The 20,503-nt window shown below is 44.0% G+C and overlaps 1 protein-coding gene across 2 annotated transcripts in view; it reads left to right on the top strand.

Moving 5' to 3' along the window:
* Neb (nebulin) overlaps positions 1-20,503 on the top strand; it is a 197,348-nt gene that overhangs the window by 153,176 nt on the left and 23,669 nt on the right. For both annotated transcript variants that reach the window (XM_036184940.1, XM_036184939.1), the window contains 17 exons: positions 442-546; positions 880-987; positions 3,877-3,981; positions 5,663-5,767; positions 6,137-6,241; positions 6,873-6,977; positions 7,068-7,178; positions 7,803-7,913; positions 8,535-8,636; positions 8,745-8,849; positions 13,553-13,663; positions 14,227-14,331; positions 15,015-15,119; positions 16,579-16,683; positions 19,129-19,239; positions 19,700-19,810; positions 20,378-20,491. In XM_036184940.1, the coding sequence (XP_036040833.1) occupies positions 442-546; positions 880-987; positions 3,877-3,981; positions 5,663-5,767; positions 6,137-6,241; positions 6,873-6,977; positions 7,068-7,178; positions 7,803-7,913; positions 8,535-8,636; positions 8,745-8,849; positions 13,553-13,663; positions 14,227-14,331; positions 15,015-15,119; positions 16,579-16,683; positions 19,129-19,239; positions 19,700-19,810; positions 20,378-20,491 (1,824 nt within the window). The remainder of the gene's footprint in view (positions 1-441; positions 547-879; positions 988-3,876; positions 3,982-5,662; positions 5,768-6,136; positions 6,242-6,872; positions 6,978-7,067; positions 7,179-7,802; positions 7,914-8,534; positions 8,637-8,744; positions 8,850-13,552; positions 13,664-14,226; positions 14,332-15,014; positions 15,120-16,578; positions 16,684-19,128; positions 19,240-19,699; positions 19,811-20,377; positions 20,492-20,503) is intronic.

The following is a 20,503-nucleotide window of genomic DNA, read 5'->3' as shown; positions in this document are numbered from 1 at the left end:
GAAGGAGAGGGAGGGGAAGCTGTGGTCGGGATGTATTGTATGAGAGAAGAATAAATACTTTAAAGATCATATAACTCATTTAACCAACATCTATTTCACTTGGGCATAGAAGAATATAAATGCAATAAGGAATGTTAGAGTGAAATTGTACTTGTCAGTCCAGAGAAGGTTCTAGTCCTTCTCTGAGATTTACTCCACACATGCCCTTGGCTCACTCTCCTAACCTCTGAGAGCCTGTTTGCTTCCATGTGTAGAAAATAGATTGGAAAATATCTGTCCACTCTACTACACTACTGCTATCAAATGCAAACTTTATTAAACATCTCTAGTCAGGATTTAAAGCAGAAGCCACCGTGATGCCAGCACACACTCTGGTGTTTCATGAGATTTCTTTAAGGCCTTCATTCTTGAAAGTAACTGATCCATTCTTACACAATGTAGATCAAATACAGGAAAAAGTATGAAAAGTCCAAGGACAAATTCACCTCAGTTGTGGACACTCCAGAGCACCTACGCACCACAAAAGTCAACAAGCAAATCAGCGATGTAAGTACAGAAGCAGAGCGCCTGCATTCTCAGGTCTGGAGCATTGGCCCAGGTGGGGGCCATTGCAGACTGTCAAGTGTCTGAGAAACTGCCCTCAGCGGGAGGGAGGCAAGGGTGCTGCATGCTGCCACACACAGAGCTGTCTTTCACACTGAAGACTTGTCATTCAAATCAGAGAGCATGCCAGTGGAGAAGCAGAGACCCCAGTGAGCAGCTGTAAATACCTATTGAGTTTATAGAATAGTCCTTCCTTCCTGTCCACTTTCCTTTGTATCTTAAATTATAAATGGAGAAACATAACGTTGTACCTTCCTGCTTTTCCATCTGCTTCAGATACTTTATAAACTGGAATACAACAAGGCCAGACCCAGAGGCTACACCACCATCCACGACACGCCCATGCTGCTGCATGTCCGCAAAGTGAAAGATGAAGTCAGTGATGTGAGTACCTTTGTTAGCCCCGCTGTCTGGGGCTTTCCATATGATGTAGCAAACTCCAGGTGGTAAGCTCTGTCTGTGGAAAAGCCACTTGGCAACCTAATGGCCTGAAATCCTCCATTTTTCCTTATGATTCTGTGAGTCGGCTGGACACAGCAAAGTAGGTCTGTTCCAAATGCTATAGGCAGACATCTGGGGCACAGCTGGGCCAAGAATTTAAGGTGTCTCTTCTGGAACCCGGTCCCAATGTGTGAGAACTGTATCAATGTGAAGGAAAAGCACAGGCAGATCCAGAGGGACAAGGTGCAGTTAGAGGGAACTTAGTGACCAAGCTTAGCCCAGGGCAGCAAGACAAAGCAGATCCCCGAAGTCTGGGTCAGAGAGAGATGTGTATATTGGTCAGGTCAAAGGTCAAAGGCAGCTCCACCAGAGCCAGGAACATGCCTGCTCATCTTGAGATGTCAGTGGGGCATGGTAGCACATGTCTTTGATCCCAGCACTCCAGAGGCAGAGGTATGCAGGCCTCTGTGAGTTCTACACCAACCAAAACTACATAGTGAGGCCCTGTCTCAAAAACAAAGGCAGACCAACAACAACAAACAGCAGTGTCCAAGGATCAGTGATTTTTGCTGGGAAACAGTGCAGGCAAAACTGATCTGAGTGACCAAGGTGACCCTGGGACAGTCATGGCAGTTAGGATTGAGATGGGCATAGGGATGTGAAGCTGAATCCCCAAAGAGCCATACTCGCACAACTGACAGCTGACGGTCATTTGGATTCTGGATAAATGAGGCCCCTTCTGTACACCTTCTCCACATGGCCTGGCATCTAGCAGTATGCTCCCTGGGTTCCAGGAGGCAGAGAGCCGAAGCTTCAAGGTCAGTCAGGAGTTATTCCTAGAACTCAAACATCATTTTCTCCTTATCTTTTACACACAGTCAAGAGATGTGTTCACTTGCTGTCACTGAGATAAATTCCCTTAGGAAAAGGAAGTTTTATTTTGACTCATGTTTGGGCCTTTCCACTCTATGATTGATTGGCCCTTTTCCTTGAGCCTGGGTGAAGCCGCACCCCATGGCACAGGTGCACAGCAGAGCACAGTTACTGACCTCTTCATGCCTGAGATACAACAGAGGAAGAGAAAGGAGCTGGGGTCTCACTGTCCCCTCTGAGGACCAGCTACAATGGCCAGAAGACAGTGCTGGTGGGAGGCAGTAGAAACTACCGGGAGATGAGGCCACCTTCTACTACCTCCCAGAAATACCTGTGGCTGGGGACCAAGACATTAGCATATGAGACTTTGAGGACATTCTAGATTCAAACTATGGCAAGTGATAAAGAAATGGTCACCAGCTCTGGATGAGCAAACAGCAAAGCCACATTGCAGGCCAGCATGTGGAAGGGATCTCCCTGAGGCCATTGTAAAGATAAAATGCAGCATCGCCCAAGTGCCCAAACCACTCTATCAGCTTCATCTGCCCTGAGAAAAACCAACTCGTTCTTAGGTTCTCACACTCTGAATTTCAGGAGATACTTGGCTGTAGGTTAGGCTAGCATTTGGGAGGCTGGACAGGAGAGTTGCTAGTTTAAGGCCAGGCAAGGCTACATAACAAGATCTGTTTCAAAAATAGAAACCAAACCCAAACCAGATATTTGCTTTGATTTTGTAGTTGGAAACCACTGTCATTTTTGTTGAAAAAAAGATTCACTATTTATTATTTATAAAATGTTTAATTTTCTAAAGCTCAGACCACTTTCTAGCCCAGCCTGGCCTTGAACTCACAGTGACTCTCCTGCTTCAGCCTCCCAAATAGCATGAACCAACATGCCTCACATAGATTTAGTGTTTTTAACTCTGTGGCTATGTACACTTCTGGAAAACACACATATGCATACACATTCATATGTATACTGAGGCAACTGTGTTGTGCCTAATCCCTACCCCAAAACCTTGATTATTGCTGTGCTCAGAGGTGCATTGGTAGATGAATAAATATGCCATACTGTTGACTATGAATCACCATGAAAAACACTTGAATATTCAGTACATTGGTTGAGAAGGTGGAAATGTGTAAAGAGCATCTCTTCAAATAAGTTTGGATGTTACAAACACAAACATAGATGATCATAAAGTATCTGTCAGGTGGAGCCCACATGGGAGCAACTTGCTCCCTGCAGAAAATTGAGACATTTCTGTATCAATTTCTTCAAATGCTTGTTAGAATATGCTAAGGTTGGGCACTGATGAAAAGTACTCATTTCTCGGATTTCCTCCTAAAGTCTTGATTAGTGCAGTAGGTCCATAGACAAGCCCAGAATGCAATGGTTCTTGTGGTAAATATAGTAAGCCTTACTACAGTTCCTTGCCTTGGAGAAGTTCATGCTACCGTAATCATGTTGCACCTGGGATCCTTCCCCAACAATGAATGAAATGACCAGATTGCATCCTAGGGCCATTGAATTTAGGAAAAACAAAAGCAGATGAAGCTAGAAGTTCCAGGCTCTAGATAGAGGAACTACTTGTTAGGCTTCTGCCATTCAACCCAGTTACCAAAACTCACAAGGTACGGCTCTAGACCCCCAACCGTGAAGAAAGGACCTTTCAGTCCAGTTGCCCCTTGAGTGTTTATGTGCTGGTCACTGAGTAGGAGACAGTTAATCGGGTTCAGCCCACAGCAGCAGGAGGAAACCCTGTGGCCACACTGTTCTGACATGTCTGAGTAAGAAGACCCATCTCCTCATAACTCGTCTTCTCTCCACAGCAGGCTTTGACGAAACACTCTCATAGGGAGCATCATGTGTCGCCATCACAGTTCTAGTTTCTTCATTTTTAAAATGTTTAATTAACTCCCTAGGGAAAAAAATTAACCATGTCACTGTTTCCTCTCATAGCTGAAATATAAGGAAGTTTACCAAAGGAATAAATCTAACTGCACCATCAAGCCAGATGCTGTTCATATCAAAGCAGCCAAAGATGCCTACAAAGTCAACACCAATGTGAGTTCAGGACTTGCCCCACAAGCCAACCTTTGTCTCTTTCTGCCGCTGTCCTAGAACACCTGTGACTGAGTAACTTACAGAAACTGATTTAAGCTCTGGAGATAGGGAGGTCAAAAGCATGATGGGAGTATCTGGCATTAGCTGATTAACTCTTGGTACATTAGCCGATAGCGGGAAGCAGGAGGGCAGGAGAGCAAGGGGAAAGACAGACAGATAACCTACACACTCCTGCAGCATGAGCAGCAGCGCTCCTGGAGGCTCTGCCTTCCTGACCACATGGTGGGCTGAAGGTCTCAGCTCCTCCTACCCTCACAGTGGCAGTACAGCCTCAACAGAGTGTTGGAGATTGTTGTGGCTGGCCCTTTGAACCATGGCAAACGTGGTAGGGATTTATCCACTTCAGCAAGCGCGTGGCCTTTCGCATCTCTTCATGAGACAAACCTCTGCCTGTCCAGATGAAAAGCTCTGCTGCAGGAGTCGTGAGTGACTCTTCATGAAGGAGCCTGAAGAGCAAGGGTGCCTCACCTAGGTCACATGTTACGTAGCCTTTGTGAGCAGCTAAAACCTGGAAGTTAATCCTGAAGTGAAGGCTGCATTCTGCAATGTGCTTCAGCATCTTTCGTTCTTGCCTAAGCTCTGGTATCTGCTTCTGGAGGAGGAAACAGAGTTCCTAGCTGCCATCAGGTCACTGTCTGGATCCTCCGCTTGCTTAGATCTGCATTCATGCATTTCTTTAGCTGGCATACCCTGAAATCTCACCTGCAGACACAGCTCCATGAATTAGATGGGCACCAACTCTTAAAAATACATAAAAGAGTGCCATGAAACCTTAGCAATCCATCTGATTCTCATTCATTCCAGAAGCACCCATTTATTGGGGCCAGTAAACTAAGGTGTCATAGGAGCTGGCAGGTGTCTTAAGGATGACTGTCTTAGTTAAGGTTCCTATTGCTGTGAAGAGACACCATGACTATGGCCACTCTTATAAAGGAAAACATTTAATTGGGGTGGCTGGCTTACAGTTCCAAGGTTTAGTCCATTATTATCATGGCCAGATGCAAGGCAGCATGCAGGCAGACATGGTGCTGTAGCTGAGGGTCCTTACAACTTGAGCGAAAGGCAACAGGAAGTGAACTGTCTCACTGGGCATAGTTTGAGCATATATGAGACCTCAAACCCTGCCTCCACAGTGACACACTTCCTCCAAAAGGCCACACCTCCTAATAGTGCCATTCTCTTTGGGGCCACCATGATGAGTTAGTGGGCCATGAATAGGGAAACAGATGTGGGAGGAAATATAGTAAAATAGACACTGTGGAATCTGGGAGGTGGTTGATGTAGTCTCTGTAATATTCTGGCCACCTTTACAGAAATACCTGTAATTTACTTACAAGTCAATAAGCACCTGACTCCAAAGGTAATGAGGGTTGGACTGGCAGTTAAGGTAGATTATAGAATCATTTCACCTGGAGGTATTTCAAAGCTTTAGCACTGATCTGGGGACAAAGGGTGCCAACTGCTGATCTGAGCGGCAGGCAGGCTGTATAGAGCACAGACAGTTTCATGAGGGTTCTATGAGCTATGATTTGTGGAATGTTGAAGTGCAAGCGTCCCCCTGTGCACTGCGTGTATTTGTAAACTCGGGCTGAGTGTTGTCTCTCTGTCACATTCCAAACAGCTGGACTATAAGAAGCAATATGAAGCCAACAAAGCCTACTGGAAGTGGACGCCTGACAGGCCTGACTTCATCCAGGCTGCCAAGTCATCCCTACAGCAAAGTGATGTAAGAGTGGAGGCAGCATGTGGTTGTTTCTAACACGCACCATCAGGGCACTTGCCCCAGCTGGTTGGAGGTCCAAGTAGGACGTTTGAGGGGAGGAGCGAGTTCAGGAACCAAACTTGGCTGTTGAGCCTGTTCTCGACTGGGCCCAGGCACCGAGGGCTCAGAGACCTGAAGCCTGAGAGGGGTTGGCTGGGAGAGCTGAATCCTGGTCCCGGTCCTGGCCCCTGGGCTGGAAGAGATGAATCCAGCATATGGTGGCAGTGACAGGCCGGGAAGCCCCTCCCTTTACTCTGGGAACGATGATTCCCTTTATAGACTCCTCTCTGGTCTAATCAAATGACCTGCTTCCTCTGCTTTTTTCTATCACAGTTTGAATATAAGCTGGACCGAGAGTTTCTCAAGGGCTGCAAGCTTTCTGTCACTGATGATAAGGACATGGTGCTCGCCCTCAGGAACTCCTTAATAGAAAGTGATGTAAGTATCCAGCCTTCTACAGTGTCTATCTATCCTGACTCAAGGCCATCTTTTGCAGCAATAGTCCCCAGACATACCTAGGACAGGACAGAATTCCTCTCTGTAGGAGCTTACTTGTGGCCCTGCCCTCAGTGGCATCAGTGATAAGCTGGGGGCAGGAAAGGGGGGCAGGGCACCTGTAAAAGTGCTGATGAGCCCAGGATTGTTCTTGGCTTATACTACAGCCCGCAGTTCCCACGGCACTGACTAAGGCTCGGAAGGAAGATGTGGCTGGATTCTGTCCCAGACCTTAAGTTTCTTTTCTGTAGGTATCCTGTTCTTCCTACCATGTACTTTCCACATCTTTAAAGGAAGAAAGACCCTGTCTCCAGGCCTGATGGGTGTCAAATGACATATTTGAGAATGCTTTGAACTACAGGCAAAGATTTACTGTGAAATTTTCATCCTTATTAAAACCTCAACTTGAAAGTTGTCAGGGAAAAAACCATTTTCAATGAGCATCAAATCCTTTATTGTGTGCCTAGTCAATATTGTTCTCTCAGACATTGTTGAGGGATTTGGGGGCTGATTGAAATTGTGCAAGATCCTCAAAGAAAATAAAGAAATGCCTCCCTGCTTTCTACTCCCACAGCTGAAATACAAAGAGAAACATGTTAAGGAAAGAGGAACATGTCATGCTGTGCCTGACACCCCACAGATCCTCCTGGCAAAGACTGTCAGCAATCTGGTGTCTGAGGTAACCCACCCACAGCCCATATGCTTCACTTCCGTCTCAGGCTGAAGCCCCATGCAGAGTCCTTAACAAGCTCTCTGTGGATTCCCCCAGAACAAGTACAAGGACCATGTTAAGAAGCACCTGGCCCAGGGCTCATACACAACACTGCCAGAGACCAGGGACACAGTGCATGTCAAGGCCGTGACCAAGCACGTCAGTGATGTAAGTGGCCAGCCACAGAGCTCTTGATGGCAACCTTGAATCAGGTCAAAGACTGACACCTTCTTGCTTACAAATGCTTTCTTTCATGTATCTGCACCCTTAACCTGAGTACCCGTATATGAATCCTAAACTCTAGTTTGTAAAAATGTATTGGTGTTCCAGTCATGGTAGTTGTGGCAGATGGAGGCTTTGCTTCCTAGCACATCAAGCAGTGTAAGGGATAACTAATGTTGTTAATAATGGGCGGGAGCAATGCCAATCAAGGAGGCCTCTGTTATCATTAAACAACCGTATAGTTTGAGAGCTAAAATCTCCTTGTGCACCTCAGTAATCTCTGCCTGCTGCATCCTGCTCTTAGAGCCTATGACTCATATATTTGAAAGGTAAGAATTAGAAGTAAGCACTTAATATGCTTGAATTCAGTTCTCCAAAGCTTGCTGGATGGTTCTGGTGTTGGTTCCAATAGAGAAAAGACAGGAAGGAAGTAGATATGACCCAGAGATCAAAGTTCCAACTGATACCATGATGGGGAGCCATGGATTTTCCTGGAGATTTCTCAGATTCTTCAAATAAATCTTTCCCTCACCTTCCCCTGTTCACATGAGTAATTCTGATGCTGTTTAGACAAATTACAAAAAGAAGTTTGTCAAAGAGAAAGGGAAATCCAACTACTCCATCATGCAAGAGCCTCCAGAAGTGAAGCATGCCATGGAAGTGGCCAAGAAACAGAGTGATGTAAGTTCCTTCTCAGCATCCCAGTGTTGTGTGATATTGTGTTTGTGTTCTGACAAATAAAGCTTGCCTGGAGATCAGAGGGTGGAGCTAGCCACTAGTCAACCATAGAGGCCAGGCAGTGGTGGGACACACCTTTAATCACAGCACTTGGAAGGAGGAAGCATGAAGATTAGGGGTTCAAGGCCACCCTGGGCTACACGAGATTGAACCAGACTAAAAGAGAAACAGAGCCTGGCTGTGGTAGTGCATGCCTTTAATCCCAGCACTAGGGAGGTGGAGACAGGATCTTGCCCCCATTCAGTCTAAGGATTTGTAGAGGTAAGAAGTTTCTAGTGGCTGCTGCTCTGCTACTCTGATCTTTTAGCTTTCACCCTTGATATCTGACTCTGGGTTTTTATTGTTAAGACTAATTAGGATCTTGATTCATCCCCGTGGATCACTTGGGACTGTGGACCCTTAATGAATGCATGTTCCTACTCTAGTGATTTCTCTAGCTGGTGATTTTAGAAGTACAGTGGTGGATACTGGTTTGCTTTTACTTACAAAAATGTTGTTTGTATTGAATGAGGACATTTCAAGATTCTGTGTACCTCAAGTAAGCATTTCCTTCCCCAAATAAAGGTTGCTTATAAAAAAGATGCCAAAGAGAATCTGCACTACACCACAGTGGCTGATCGGCCGGACATCAAGAAGGCCACCCAGGCAGCCAAACAGGCCAGTGAGGTAAGAGTGTGATCAAAGTGTCCCCGGCACCCAGTGTCTGCTGTGAACAGGAAGAACAGGTGTGTGCCACCACAGCCACACTGCCCACTTCGGTTTTCTCTGATCCAGGTGGAGTACAGAGCCAAGCACCGCAAAGAAGGCAGCCATGGGTTAAGTATGCTTGGACGCCCAGACATTGAGATGGCCAAGAAGGCAGCCAGGCTGAGCAGCCAGGTAATGGGAAACGGCAAGCAGTGACTCCAGTGTGCGATTTTAAAACCTGTACAGGAAGAAGTGGTTCCCAGAAAGAGCAGTACCCACAACTAGAAAGACACAGTCTCTTAAGTTGCATGTACAGCACTTTGAAAAGTACTGAGGATCTTGACTCATTTCCTGCTAACCAGGCTAGGCTTTCCAGTCTTCCACATCTCCATTGATAGGTATGCATCTGGCTGCCTGTGTACCAGCTGCTCTCATGTGACAAAGGGGACTTCTTCCCAGGCAGAAAGATTTATATCCAAGTCTGCTTATACCTGGGCACCTCTGAGACTTGGTACTGTGTAGCAGTCATGAATCTCTAACTTTTAAAAACCCAACTATATAAAAGAACCTTTACTCTTTCATTTAATACATTGCTATTGAGTGCCCCAGAGAGGCATCGCTGACTAGGGGTGAGCAAATGTCTTCAGGTTCTTGTCTCTGCAGTTAAATAATTACAATCTAGCATGATGAGTGTTTGATCAAGGTATACACAGGGTGTTGGAGAGACTGCCTCATTTCAGTAGAATTTATATTATTGAGAAGACAGACTCAGAAATATACTGCCGAAAGCCAACTGCCACATATTTCCTCATTTCTCTACAATGCCTCCAATTTACACAAGTTTTCAGAGTTCAGCTCAGCAAGCTATAGTCTAACACTAGCTCTCTCAGAGGACAGCCTTTGGCTTATCTGACTTCAGGTCAAGAATATCTTCTTTCTCCTCCAGTTTGGAAATCCTGTCTTCACCTTCTTCTCTGTCCATTATCTTCAACTACTTGTTTGAAGAAATAGCTTTGGGATTCATGTGATTGTTGTATATACCGACCTCCAGAAATACCAAACATGATATTATATACCAATAATATCAAGTTACAAAATAGAAAAACAAGTTGGAATTATTGAGGCAAAAGGTCAGGTGACTGCAAACAAATAAATATGATTTTTTTTTTTAGTAAGTGCCAGTACTTATGTACCGGGCCAAGGTTACCTGACGGGGCCAATAGGAAATGAATCTTAATTGGATATCGGTTGGAGGGGTCATAGCAAGACTAAGACTATGACAAGTTTATTGCAAGCCATCAGATTTTTATACATATATCAGAAGCAATAGAGGTTTTTAGGATCAATACACTTGTAGTTGCCAGGATACGATGATGTTTGCAAGCTATACAGGGTTCATAAGATCAATGTCTAAGACTAAATGTCCAGCCAAGCTTCTGTATGCCTTGCGGACTTCTAAGGAACACAGAGACACACAGGTGGCCTTCACTGCCTCAGGGAGTGCCTCAGTTTCTCAGGAACTAAAAGCCACACTGCCTCAGGAGCCATGGACCCTCACCTGAAAAACCTGATGCATTCCTCTCAAGGAATCTAGAACAGACCAACTCCATGATTCCTCATACTTATATGCAAATTTTCTATTCAATATTTTATCATAAATTAATGGAATCATATGACCGCTTGAGACCAAAACATAATATGACTAACTTTTTTAAAACTATGATCTTGTAGTGAAAAATAGCAAGAACTTACAAGCATAAAACATTCTTAATGTTTTTAAATTTCCCAGGTTATACAGTTATCAAATTATTTTGATATTGAAACTTTGAAAACTTGAGTTTTTTGAACATTGAGAGGCCCATAAATCCTATGTAAATTTCAATCCTAAGTAAATCCTTTGTCATGAAGAATGCATCTCACCTGAACTCTTTATGAGCTCATCTTCCTGACTCATATTATATAAAAGGCTTGCTCTTTTGATAGTGTTTGATAGTGTCCTGTGTAGCCTCAAGGACCTCAGCATTGGATGGTCTCCCTGATGCTGACTTTGCTGTCTTGCTATGTACCTAAGTAGAATACCATGTCAATGTCATGGATGTGGTACATAACACATGCAGTCATGATGAGGCAACTTAAGATTCCATCGGTAATGCAAGAATGATGCCAGCAAGGCAGCTTCTCCGGCTTTCTCCTTTTCTTGGCCTTGGTCAGAGGACTAACCAGGTCCTGCTAGTCCTGGTAAAAAAGGTCCTGTCCTTTTTCCTGTAAGCTTTGTGTTGGAACATGTATGATGCTGTGGGGAATTGTTGAGGGGAATACTTACTGTCTTAGATAGGGTTTCTATTGCTGTGAAGAGACACCATGACCACAGCAACTCTTATGAAGAAAACATTTATTTAGGGTGGCTCACTTATAGTTTCAGAGGTTCGGTCCATTATCATCATGATGGGGAGCATGGCAGCATGCAGGCAGACGTGGTGCTGGAGCTGAGAATGCTGTCTTTCAGGCAACAGGAAGTCAACTGACTGTCACACTGAGGGAAGCTTGAGCAAGAGCGAGCTCAAAGCCTGCCCCCACAATGATACATATCCTCTAACAAGGCCACACCTCCTAATAGTGCCGCTCCCTTTGGGGGCATTTTCTTTCAAACTAACACACTTCTCTTACAGCCTCTTTTCCTTCTCAAAACTTTTCTTCTGAAACACACTTGGAGCTGGAAGATTTTCAGATATTTTCCTCATAGTTCCTTCATCCTTTGTAAAACAAGTCTTCATGGGAGTAATTTTCTATTTGGGGATTGTTCTTTCCGTCTTTATAAGTACCAATGTCTTATACAATGCCCTGAAAACCAGCCAAACAATTAGACATTAAACCATTAAACAGATGTTAAATAATTAGACATTAACCATTAAATAGATGTTAAACAGTTAAAAATAAGCATGACCTGCACCCTTCTAGGTTTTGTTCTCACTCAGCATGAGGGTCTGTTTCTTCCCGTCCCCATGTGGACTGGTGCATTTTCTCTTGGTGTTAAAACTGTGGTGACCATCCCTCGTCTTCTGGGTTTCTAAACATAAGCTTGTGCCTTCGGGCCTGGACACCAGTTCTTCCCACTTTGTTCCCAGGCTTCCCTCTCATTTGGGAGTGAATTGCTTTCACAGCAGAGACCTGTAGCAGTGCCTATATTTTGTTTGTTCCTGGGATGTGGCTTTGCTTTCCACCCCCTGTTCTGTCTTTGTGCCTACAGTACCCTCATCCTCATGCATCGTCCCCTCTGCTTCCCACGGTGGATGCAGACAGAGTGTGTGAGTCCTAGTGCTGTGGTGGCATCTTCTCCTGTGTGGCAGGCTCTGTTGGTTTTAGACTTCACAGTCTCTGTTCTGCTTGGCACATCAGGTAATAAGAGAAGCACCGTGATGAAGCCTGAGGGGCACTGGTTTTAAATCTGGCAGAGGGAGGTATCCTGTGGGTGAGTGACACTTCTGCCGTGTGTGTGTGTGTGTGTGTGTGTGTGTGTGTGTGTGTGTGTGTTTTCCTTTTCTCATTGAGAGTCTCTGTGTTAACGGCCATCTATTGCAAGGAGAATCAGCAGATGGCTCTGATGAAGGCTGAGAGAAGTTTTAATCAATGAGTTTCCCTGGGTTGTGTGACACTTTTCCTGGGTAGAAGCAACTCACATATCCACTCACCCCAGAAAGGGAGCTCACAACAGACCAAAGTAATGATTGCAACGAAGTCCAGTTTGGTGAACCATTGAGGTTTGTTTTGTTTGTTGGGGGGTAGGGAGTAGTACAACCCAGAAAGCCCACTGCAACATGGCAACTGAAGTCCCGAGGCTCTCACACAGCTTGCTGGGAACCCCAGGCTGAACAGTGATCTTTCTTTCTGTATTTGGCTGCCTGGCCTCCACCCACACACACTGCTATCCCTTTTATACTGTTGGTAGGGACCCTTGAGACTTTTCCAAGGTCCACCCCACCCCCTACTCCAGTGACCTTTTGTTTATCTCCTTTATGCTTCCTGGGGCAATGATTTCAACGTAGAGAGAATGTTCCAACCCTGAGAGCCAAATGCTGCCTTTTAATTGGTTTAACCTGTGGTAAGAGTGGGATGCTAGTGAACTCCTAGACCTGATCCACCAAGGTCAGTGATGAAGGCATCAGTTTGTTTGTCAATTGGGTAAGTTATTGGTTGAATTCTCCAGTGAGTGGCCATCTTTTCATGTGTCTTCTTGGACATAGTGACCGTCTCTTCCTTACATTCACTCCTTTGCATGTCCTTACTCTTATGTGCAATGAATACAATGAATCTTACATTCCTTGTTATTCTAAAATCTCTCACTTCTTCATTTTAAATCTGATACTTGAAGCCATTACCTGCTGAGCCATCATGCTGGCCCCTGTGAGTTAAAAACAATAATGATGATGATGATGGCATAATCAAAGTCCTATTTTAAGGTAATAGTAAATTCTCCTAGTTTAACAAATTCTCACTTCTCAACATTTGACATTTACAACCCCCTCTCCGTTCCTTACAACAGGTCTAAGATGCTTGAGGTGCCCAGGTGGGAAAGCTAAAATGATCCTGGTATTGTAGACAGCCTCTCTGAATTCAGCCTGAAGCCATTGCTGCTTAGTATTGACTTATATTAGCAAGAGGAAGTCACTGATGCCTCTGGATAATACAATGAGAAAAGTCAACACTGTCCTGCATCACTTGATACCATTCCTGATTGTTGACCCGCATAACTGTTGACAGTACTCCCTTAAACTCTTAAAACTGCCCCACAGGGGTAACAAATTGTGTGATCATTTATAACATGGGCCGATTCACTACTGTTCACATTTCCCTGTCGGATGCCTAGGAATAATCTGGATGTTTGCTTTTGTTGTTAGGTTAAATACCGAGAAAATTTTGATAAAGAGAAGGGCAAGACACCAAAATACAACCCAAAAGACAGCCAGCTCTACAAAACTATGAAAGATGCTAACAACATTGCAAGTGAGGTATGTTTTTTAATAGTGGTGAATTGTATAACATTACTGTGGGCCATTTAACCATACTTAAGGAGCATTAATCACTTTCACAGCATTCTCCAATTACCACCACTATTTCCAAAGCCTTTTAATTAATTACCCCAAACAAAACCACTAAGCAACCCTTACTTCCCTTAGCTGCTGATAACCTCTCTATCTGTATGATTTTGCCTAATTTACAAATGTCATGTAAGTGGAATCCTATAACATCTATCTTTGTGTCTTATTTTATTTAGTGTAGCATCTCAAGGTTTCCACCACAGTGCCAAATTAATTAGCCCTGCATCCCATTTTATGGCTGAGAAACATTTCAGTGTTCCAATATTCCAGTATATCACACTTTTGTTGATGATCTCCATTTACCTGGTGATGGACTTGGGCCATTTCGGCTCTCTGGCAACTGTGCACAGAGTGGTTTCCTTCACCACCATCCCCAGCGTTCATTTCATGAGGGATGTCCTCCAGCCATTTTCCTTAGTGCTGTTTTCTCATTTCTAGCTGTGTGACTCCCAGGTTTCCTCCCTCACCACTAGGTTAAATACAAGGCTGACCTGAAGAAACTCCACAAGCCTGTGACTGACATGAAGGAGTCTCTGATAATGCATCACGTCCTGAATACCAGCCAGCTTGCCAGTTCGGTAAGCTCACTCATTGCTCTGGAAACAACTCCCTTTGGCCATTTGCAGCTTGCTTCCTCCTCTGAGCTCCTACAGTCTCCTCTCTGCTGCTGTTAACACTACATTTATCACAGAATCCCTATTTGATGATATGCCTGCCAATGACGTTCATCTACCCATCCTGCATCAAGTGCAATGCCTCTTAAAATGTAAAACTGCTTCTGTTGGGGTTGGGGATGTAGCTCCATAATGTTTACCCATGGGTTTGATGCCCAGGAAAAACAAAACAAAATAAAATAGCCCTGGTCCCTGTAAGGATGTAAAAGAATAATCTAAAACAGCCTCTCACTTCAGTGATGCCTGTTCAGAAGCAGCCGCACCAGGGCAGTGTTTGCATCTGGCATTAGTAACAGTGCTGTACTTGGAGCTCTAGCTACCAACTTTTGTTTTTCTTTCTTCTTTTTTCTTGGCAGGGAAGGGTGATGGGGCGGGGGGGGGGTGTCTCTCTATATTGACCTGGCTGGCCTGGAGCTCGCTATGTAAACCAGACTGGCTCTGGATGCAGAACTCTGTCACCTCTGCCTCTGAGTACAGGGATTCAAGGCATGTACTACACACCTGGCCCTTAAGCACCAAATCTAAAGAGGACAAACTGAGGCATTGGGAGCCTTCCCACTGATGGGTTTTCTGCTGCTTCCCTTTAGTACCAGTACAAGAAGAACTATGAGAAGAGCAAGGGCCACTACCACACGATCCCCGATAACCTGGAGCAGCTGCACCTCAAAGAAGCCACTGAGCTGCAGAGCATAGTAAGTCCATCAAGATGGCTTGCCTTCACCCAGCTTCCAATTCACCCACGGTATCAAAAACCAGCATCAAGTCCACTCCAGGAATGAGGTTTTTTAATAAACATTATTTGAGAAAATACTCATGGGTACTGGGGCTTTGAATTTAGTGACATTTTGATATTATTATATTAACAGTATTCGTATGCAGTAGAAAAATATGCATGCTGGACTGTTGGTTTAGGTTGTGACAGGGCTGGAAGCATGACAGTTAATTTCCCAGAGAGACAAACCCCTTACAGTAACCCTGATGTGTACCCCTGATGTGGTATGTGTCCCAAGTCAGGAAGTGACAGGGAATCCAAGGGGCAGGTTTACTAGACAAGTGACATGATGAGATCTAGCTCTGGAAGAGTCTCCGGGTGTTGTAATTTTTTTCAGAGGATATTTTTTTTTTCTTCAGAGAAAAGAACTTACTACTAACATGGCCACAAAATCACTGTTTGGGGGCCCCATCAGGTATTGGCCGGGGGCTGAGTGACTGTAGGTGCTCCTACATCCTGTGTAAATCAGTGTAAATCCTCTTCAGTGTCCTATCATAACTGAGAGAGCTGAGTTGAGCAAGGTCATTAAGGCTATGTGTGGAAGGGTCTTTTTCTGTCTGTTTCTTCTCTGTGAGATATTCTGTCTATGTGACTCCCTGCTCATTAATAGCATGTTGTAAGGAGGAGATAATTTTATTTGACAATATCAGTTTATTAGTGATTCAACACAGGTGTAAACTGGTTTTCCTTTCAATGCCAACTTATAGTAAGTAGCGAAATAGAGAGGGACAGTGATGGCCCGGGGGAAGTCATATGCTTTTAAAGCCTGCCTTCACATGTTCTCCGTCCAGTTGAGCCCACAGGTCTCTGATGACAGTTCTTGTGAAAGAACTGGGGGTTTTAGCAGAAATATCAGCAGATTCCATTTATTGTCAAAGCACTCATATATCTCTATCAAATCTTGGCCAACCTCACATAAGGGTACTTCTCTCCAAGCATAATTTCCATACGTCAGTAATTCTGTCAGCTGATTGTTCTGCTGACTCTTTTGTGTCTCTGAATTAAATCTAAACATTGTAGAGTGTATGTCTCTGGCAACATTGGTTCTCCCCCCCACCCTTACCCCATCCCCAGGCATCAACTCAAAGGTCCTAGATCTGTACTACAGCAGTAAAGTCTTTTGAGTAACAATGAGATGAGTCAACTGGACATCATTTGTCAACTGAAAGTTTTTTCCCTAGTTTAGGAGTGGTCCATTCCTGTAATCCCAGTACTTGGGAAGCTGAGGCAAGAGGACTGTGAGTTCAAGGCTAGTCTGTGATACATTGTGAGAACCTGTCTCAGATAATTAAATAAAGTAATAAATTTCTGTCCATAAATAAAGTCTCTGTCTAGGAAGTGACAAGCAGAGAGATATTAACAGACCTTCTCATCACTAGGTGAAATACAAAGAAAAATATGAAAAGGAACGAGGAAAGCCCATGCTCGACTTTGAGACTCCAACCTATATTACTGCCAAAGAGTCTCAGCAGATGCAGAGTGGGGTAAGTCCTACAGAAACACCACGCGAGGACCATACCATCAAACCAATGAACACTGGCTCCAGTTACCCAAAAGTGGTAGGAGGTACAGCTTTGTAACCTGTGATTCCTAAAATCTTGCTCACTGCAGAAATTCTACACTTATTTTCTTTAAGATGTTTTGGGTAGTATTTGGCATACTACTCAATCCAACAAACATTTTCATAAAATTAGAAAACAATTATCCCTAAATATGAAAAGATGATATGGAATACAATTTGAATATTTCTTTGCTGAATGAAAAGTTCCCACTGCACAGATGCATCCCTCCTTTGCCATGCTCTCTACAAGCCAAACAAGTGGGGATCCATTCCTGCACATCCATGTTTACTGTGGCAGTATTAACTATAGCCAAGTCAGGCAACTGGCCTGCTTGTCCATCAACAGATGAATAGATATGGAAAAAGCCATGTTATTTATATGCAGTTGAGTTCCACTGACCCATACAGAAGGTAGTCATGTAACTTGTAGGTAAATGGATGGAACTGGAGATCATCATGTTAAGTTAAATAAGCCAAACTTGGATGAATGTCCAATGTTTACAGAACCCAGATTTTATTTTTAAGGACATGAATGCACAGAGGGAATTATGTGTGAAGAAGACCAGGAGGGAAGAAGAGGAGAAAGACAGAGATGGGGTGGGATGCAGATATGATCAAAGTATATTATATGCATGTATGAAAAATATTGAGTCAAAATTCCATATTCCTTATCATGAAAAGTGGGAATATTTTTAAAATATTTTTTTCACTTTAAACCATAAGTGGAAAAGGGAATATTTTACAGGGAAATGAGCCTTTGAGGATCTTGTTTGCCTCTTCTCCATGAGGCCAATCTCCAACTATAACAACAGATGATGTTTTGTTTGGTTTATTTTTATTTATTTTTTTTTTAAGAAAGGTAGTTTGCGGACTTTCCTGGTATATGGAATGCAGGCCATGGAAGGTTTAAAACAGGTTCAAATAACTGGTGAATCTGAATTAAGCGCTAAAGGAGTGCTTTGTAGTACTCTTGAAACTTCTCTGGGGATTTAAAACTCCATGAAGATAAGTCACAAAAGCATGCTTCTCACATCTATTCCTGTTCTCTGTGAGAGTGATGTTATGTGTTGAAGAGATGGGGAAGAGGGGAATAACCCATTCTCTCAGCCATGGATGAAACCACAGATTCCTATGCTCTTGCCTCACTATTCACCTAGTCTATTCAGAGATTAAAGTAATCGGCCACGAGCCCCTTGCTGCTTCCCTGGGGCCAAGAGGACATGGCTGCCTGACACTGGGATGCAGACATGACTCCCTGGCACTGGGACACAGACAGCCCTGGCGAAGGGCTGGCACATGGTAGATCTTGACTGTTAAATGAAGAGGTGGGAAAGGAGGATAAGACAAGGGTGGTGGCACACACCTGTAATCTCAGCACTCAGGAGGCTGATGCAGGAGGATCACGAGTCCAAAGCCAGCCTGTCACAGCTCAAAAGCAAAAAGTCATTATGGTGAGAAGTGCCAACGAAGATTCAGTGCCTTGGGCTCTTCTTTCTAAGTTTATCCCCTGGAGCAGCTGTAAATTCTGAAATTTTGTCCAGTTTAAAGAAAGAAAGGAAGGGAGGGAGGGAGGGAGGAAGAAAGAAAGAAAAAAGGAAAGAAAGAAAGAAGGAAGGAAAGAAGGAACGAAGGAAGGAAAAACTAGTGGTGGAGGAGCTGTTGAGCTGGAGAGATGGCTCCGTGGTTAAGAGCACTGGCTGCTCCTCCAGAAGACCCAGGTTTGATTCCCAGCACCCACAAGGCAGCTCCCAACTGTAACTCCAGTTCCTGGGGGATCCAACACCCCCTTCTGGCCTAAGCAGGCCAAGTCCCATACACATAAAAATCCAATCAAATCCAATTTAAAGTGGGACGGATGAGTGTGGTGACTCACTGTGCAAATCACTCGCAGGGCAGGCCTGACAAGTGGAGTCCATCTTGAAGACCCCCAAAACCCAGGGAGGGAACCCACTCCTGTGAGTGTCCCTGTCCTCCACACACGGCATAAGCACTGTGGCACGTGTGTGCCCATGATCTCACTCATGCATCGCCCACAATAATGGGATATAATAAAACAATGAAATGGGACAGTCTCAGGAAGAGAGTAGGGTCTAAGTTGACGGCCCAGCCGTCCTCCCACCGTGGTTGGGGTCAGCTCCATCATAACCTTAGGCAGACTTTGGGGAGTCATTGGAGAGCTTCAGAGTTTCTTTGGAGCCACTGACTGCCAGCCAAGTATTTCCAGGACGACGAGACACTTTCAAACGTGCAACCCTTGTCAGAACTGTGACTAAGAGTCCAAACCCTGAAAGAAAATAGAAGTTTTCTTCTTAGGACTGAAATATGGATTCTAATGATCTTTCTTGTTTTTCCTTCCCACTCATATTAGAAAGAATATAGGAAAGATTATGAAGAGTCCATTAAAGGCAGAAACCTGACAGGCCTGGAGGTCACGCCAGCCTTGTTACATGTCAGACATGCAACCAAAATAGCAAGCGAGGTAGTAACCACTTGGTCTCCCCTTCCCGCTTCACCCAATAATCACACTAACGACTCCTCACTGTGCCCTGCCCGGGGCCCACTCAGGATTTCAGGCGGAGCTCCCGTGTTTGGTACTACTGTCTAATCTATGACCCCTTTTAATTCTAATAATTTTTAAAATGGAATCTCTAATAAAATATGCATAGCTTAGTACTCTGTAGACAACCTAATGAAACATGCTTACCTTTGCATTCTATTAATTTCTAGTTTTGTATTTAATAATTAACATCCACTGTGAACCATACACCCTGTACTTACTCATGTATTTACTTACTCAACCAGGAACTGTTAAAATTTGGAATAATTGTTTTATTTATTTATTTATTCATTAATTTATTTTGGTTTGTTTTTTGGCTCTTCAGCTAAGAGAACAATCCAGGCTTTCTTGTCAGTTTTGTTGCTTTTATCTTGTGATCTAGAAAGAGTATAGGAAAGATCTAGAAGAAAGCATTCGTGGGAGAGGTCTCACCGAAATGGAAGACACTCCTGACATGCTGAGAGCGAAGAACGCCACCCAAATCCTCAATGAGGTAAGACCAGAGTCAACTACTGCACGTACATAATTAATATGGCATCTGCGTGCTACCCAAGGGAGAGAGAGAGAGAGAGAGAGAGAGAGAGAGAGAGAAACCATTTTCACACTTCAGATCTTATATCTAGAATAATGATTAACTGCTAAATAAAATGCATGTCCATTTCTGATAAGCAGATATGAAAACAGTATGTACCTGTAGCAGTTGTCATAACCAATTAGTATCTAATATGACTTGATTTACTTTTGATGTATTCACAATGCTCATTTAAATGAAAACATCATATCACACTGGGGTGGTGTGCACCTAAATTTAATCCTAATAGTGTACCAACCCAGATTTTAAATTACTTTCTGTGTTAACAGACTTCCCTTGCTTAATGCCACCATACATAGAGCAGGATAAACAAGCATGCCATCCTGTCCTGGGAAGGTAGCTGGCAAGGAAGGACACCCCCTGTGACTCCTGCAGGGGCATGTCATGTGGATTTTTATTCATGCAGTCCTCTTACCCCTGCTAAGAGAAGGCAGGTGACCTTTTTCTTTAAAAACAATTCTTCTACAGAAAGAATATAAGCGAGACCTGGAGCTAGAAGTTAAAGGAAGAGGCTTGAATGCCATGGCCAATGAGACTCCAGATTTTATGCGGGCCAAGAACGCTACAGACATTGCCAGCCAGGTCAGTGCTCTA

Source organism: Onychomys torridus, chromosome 4 (genome assembly GCF_903995425.1).
Source record: "Onychomys torridus chromosome 4, mOncTor1.1, whole genome shotgun sequence".
Lineage (NCBI taxonomy): Eukaryota > Metazoa > Chordata > Mammalia > Rodentia > Cricetidae > Onychomys > Onychomys torridus.
Note: the sequence above shows the minus strand (reverse complement) of the source record. Positions and strands in the feature narration are given on the sequence as shown.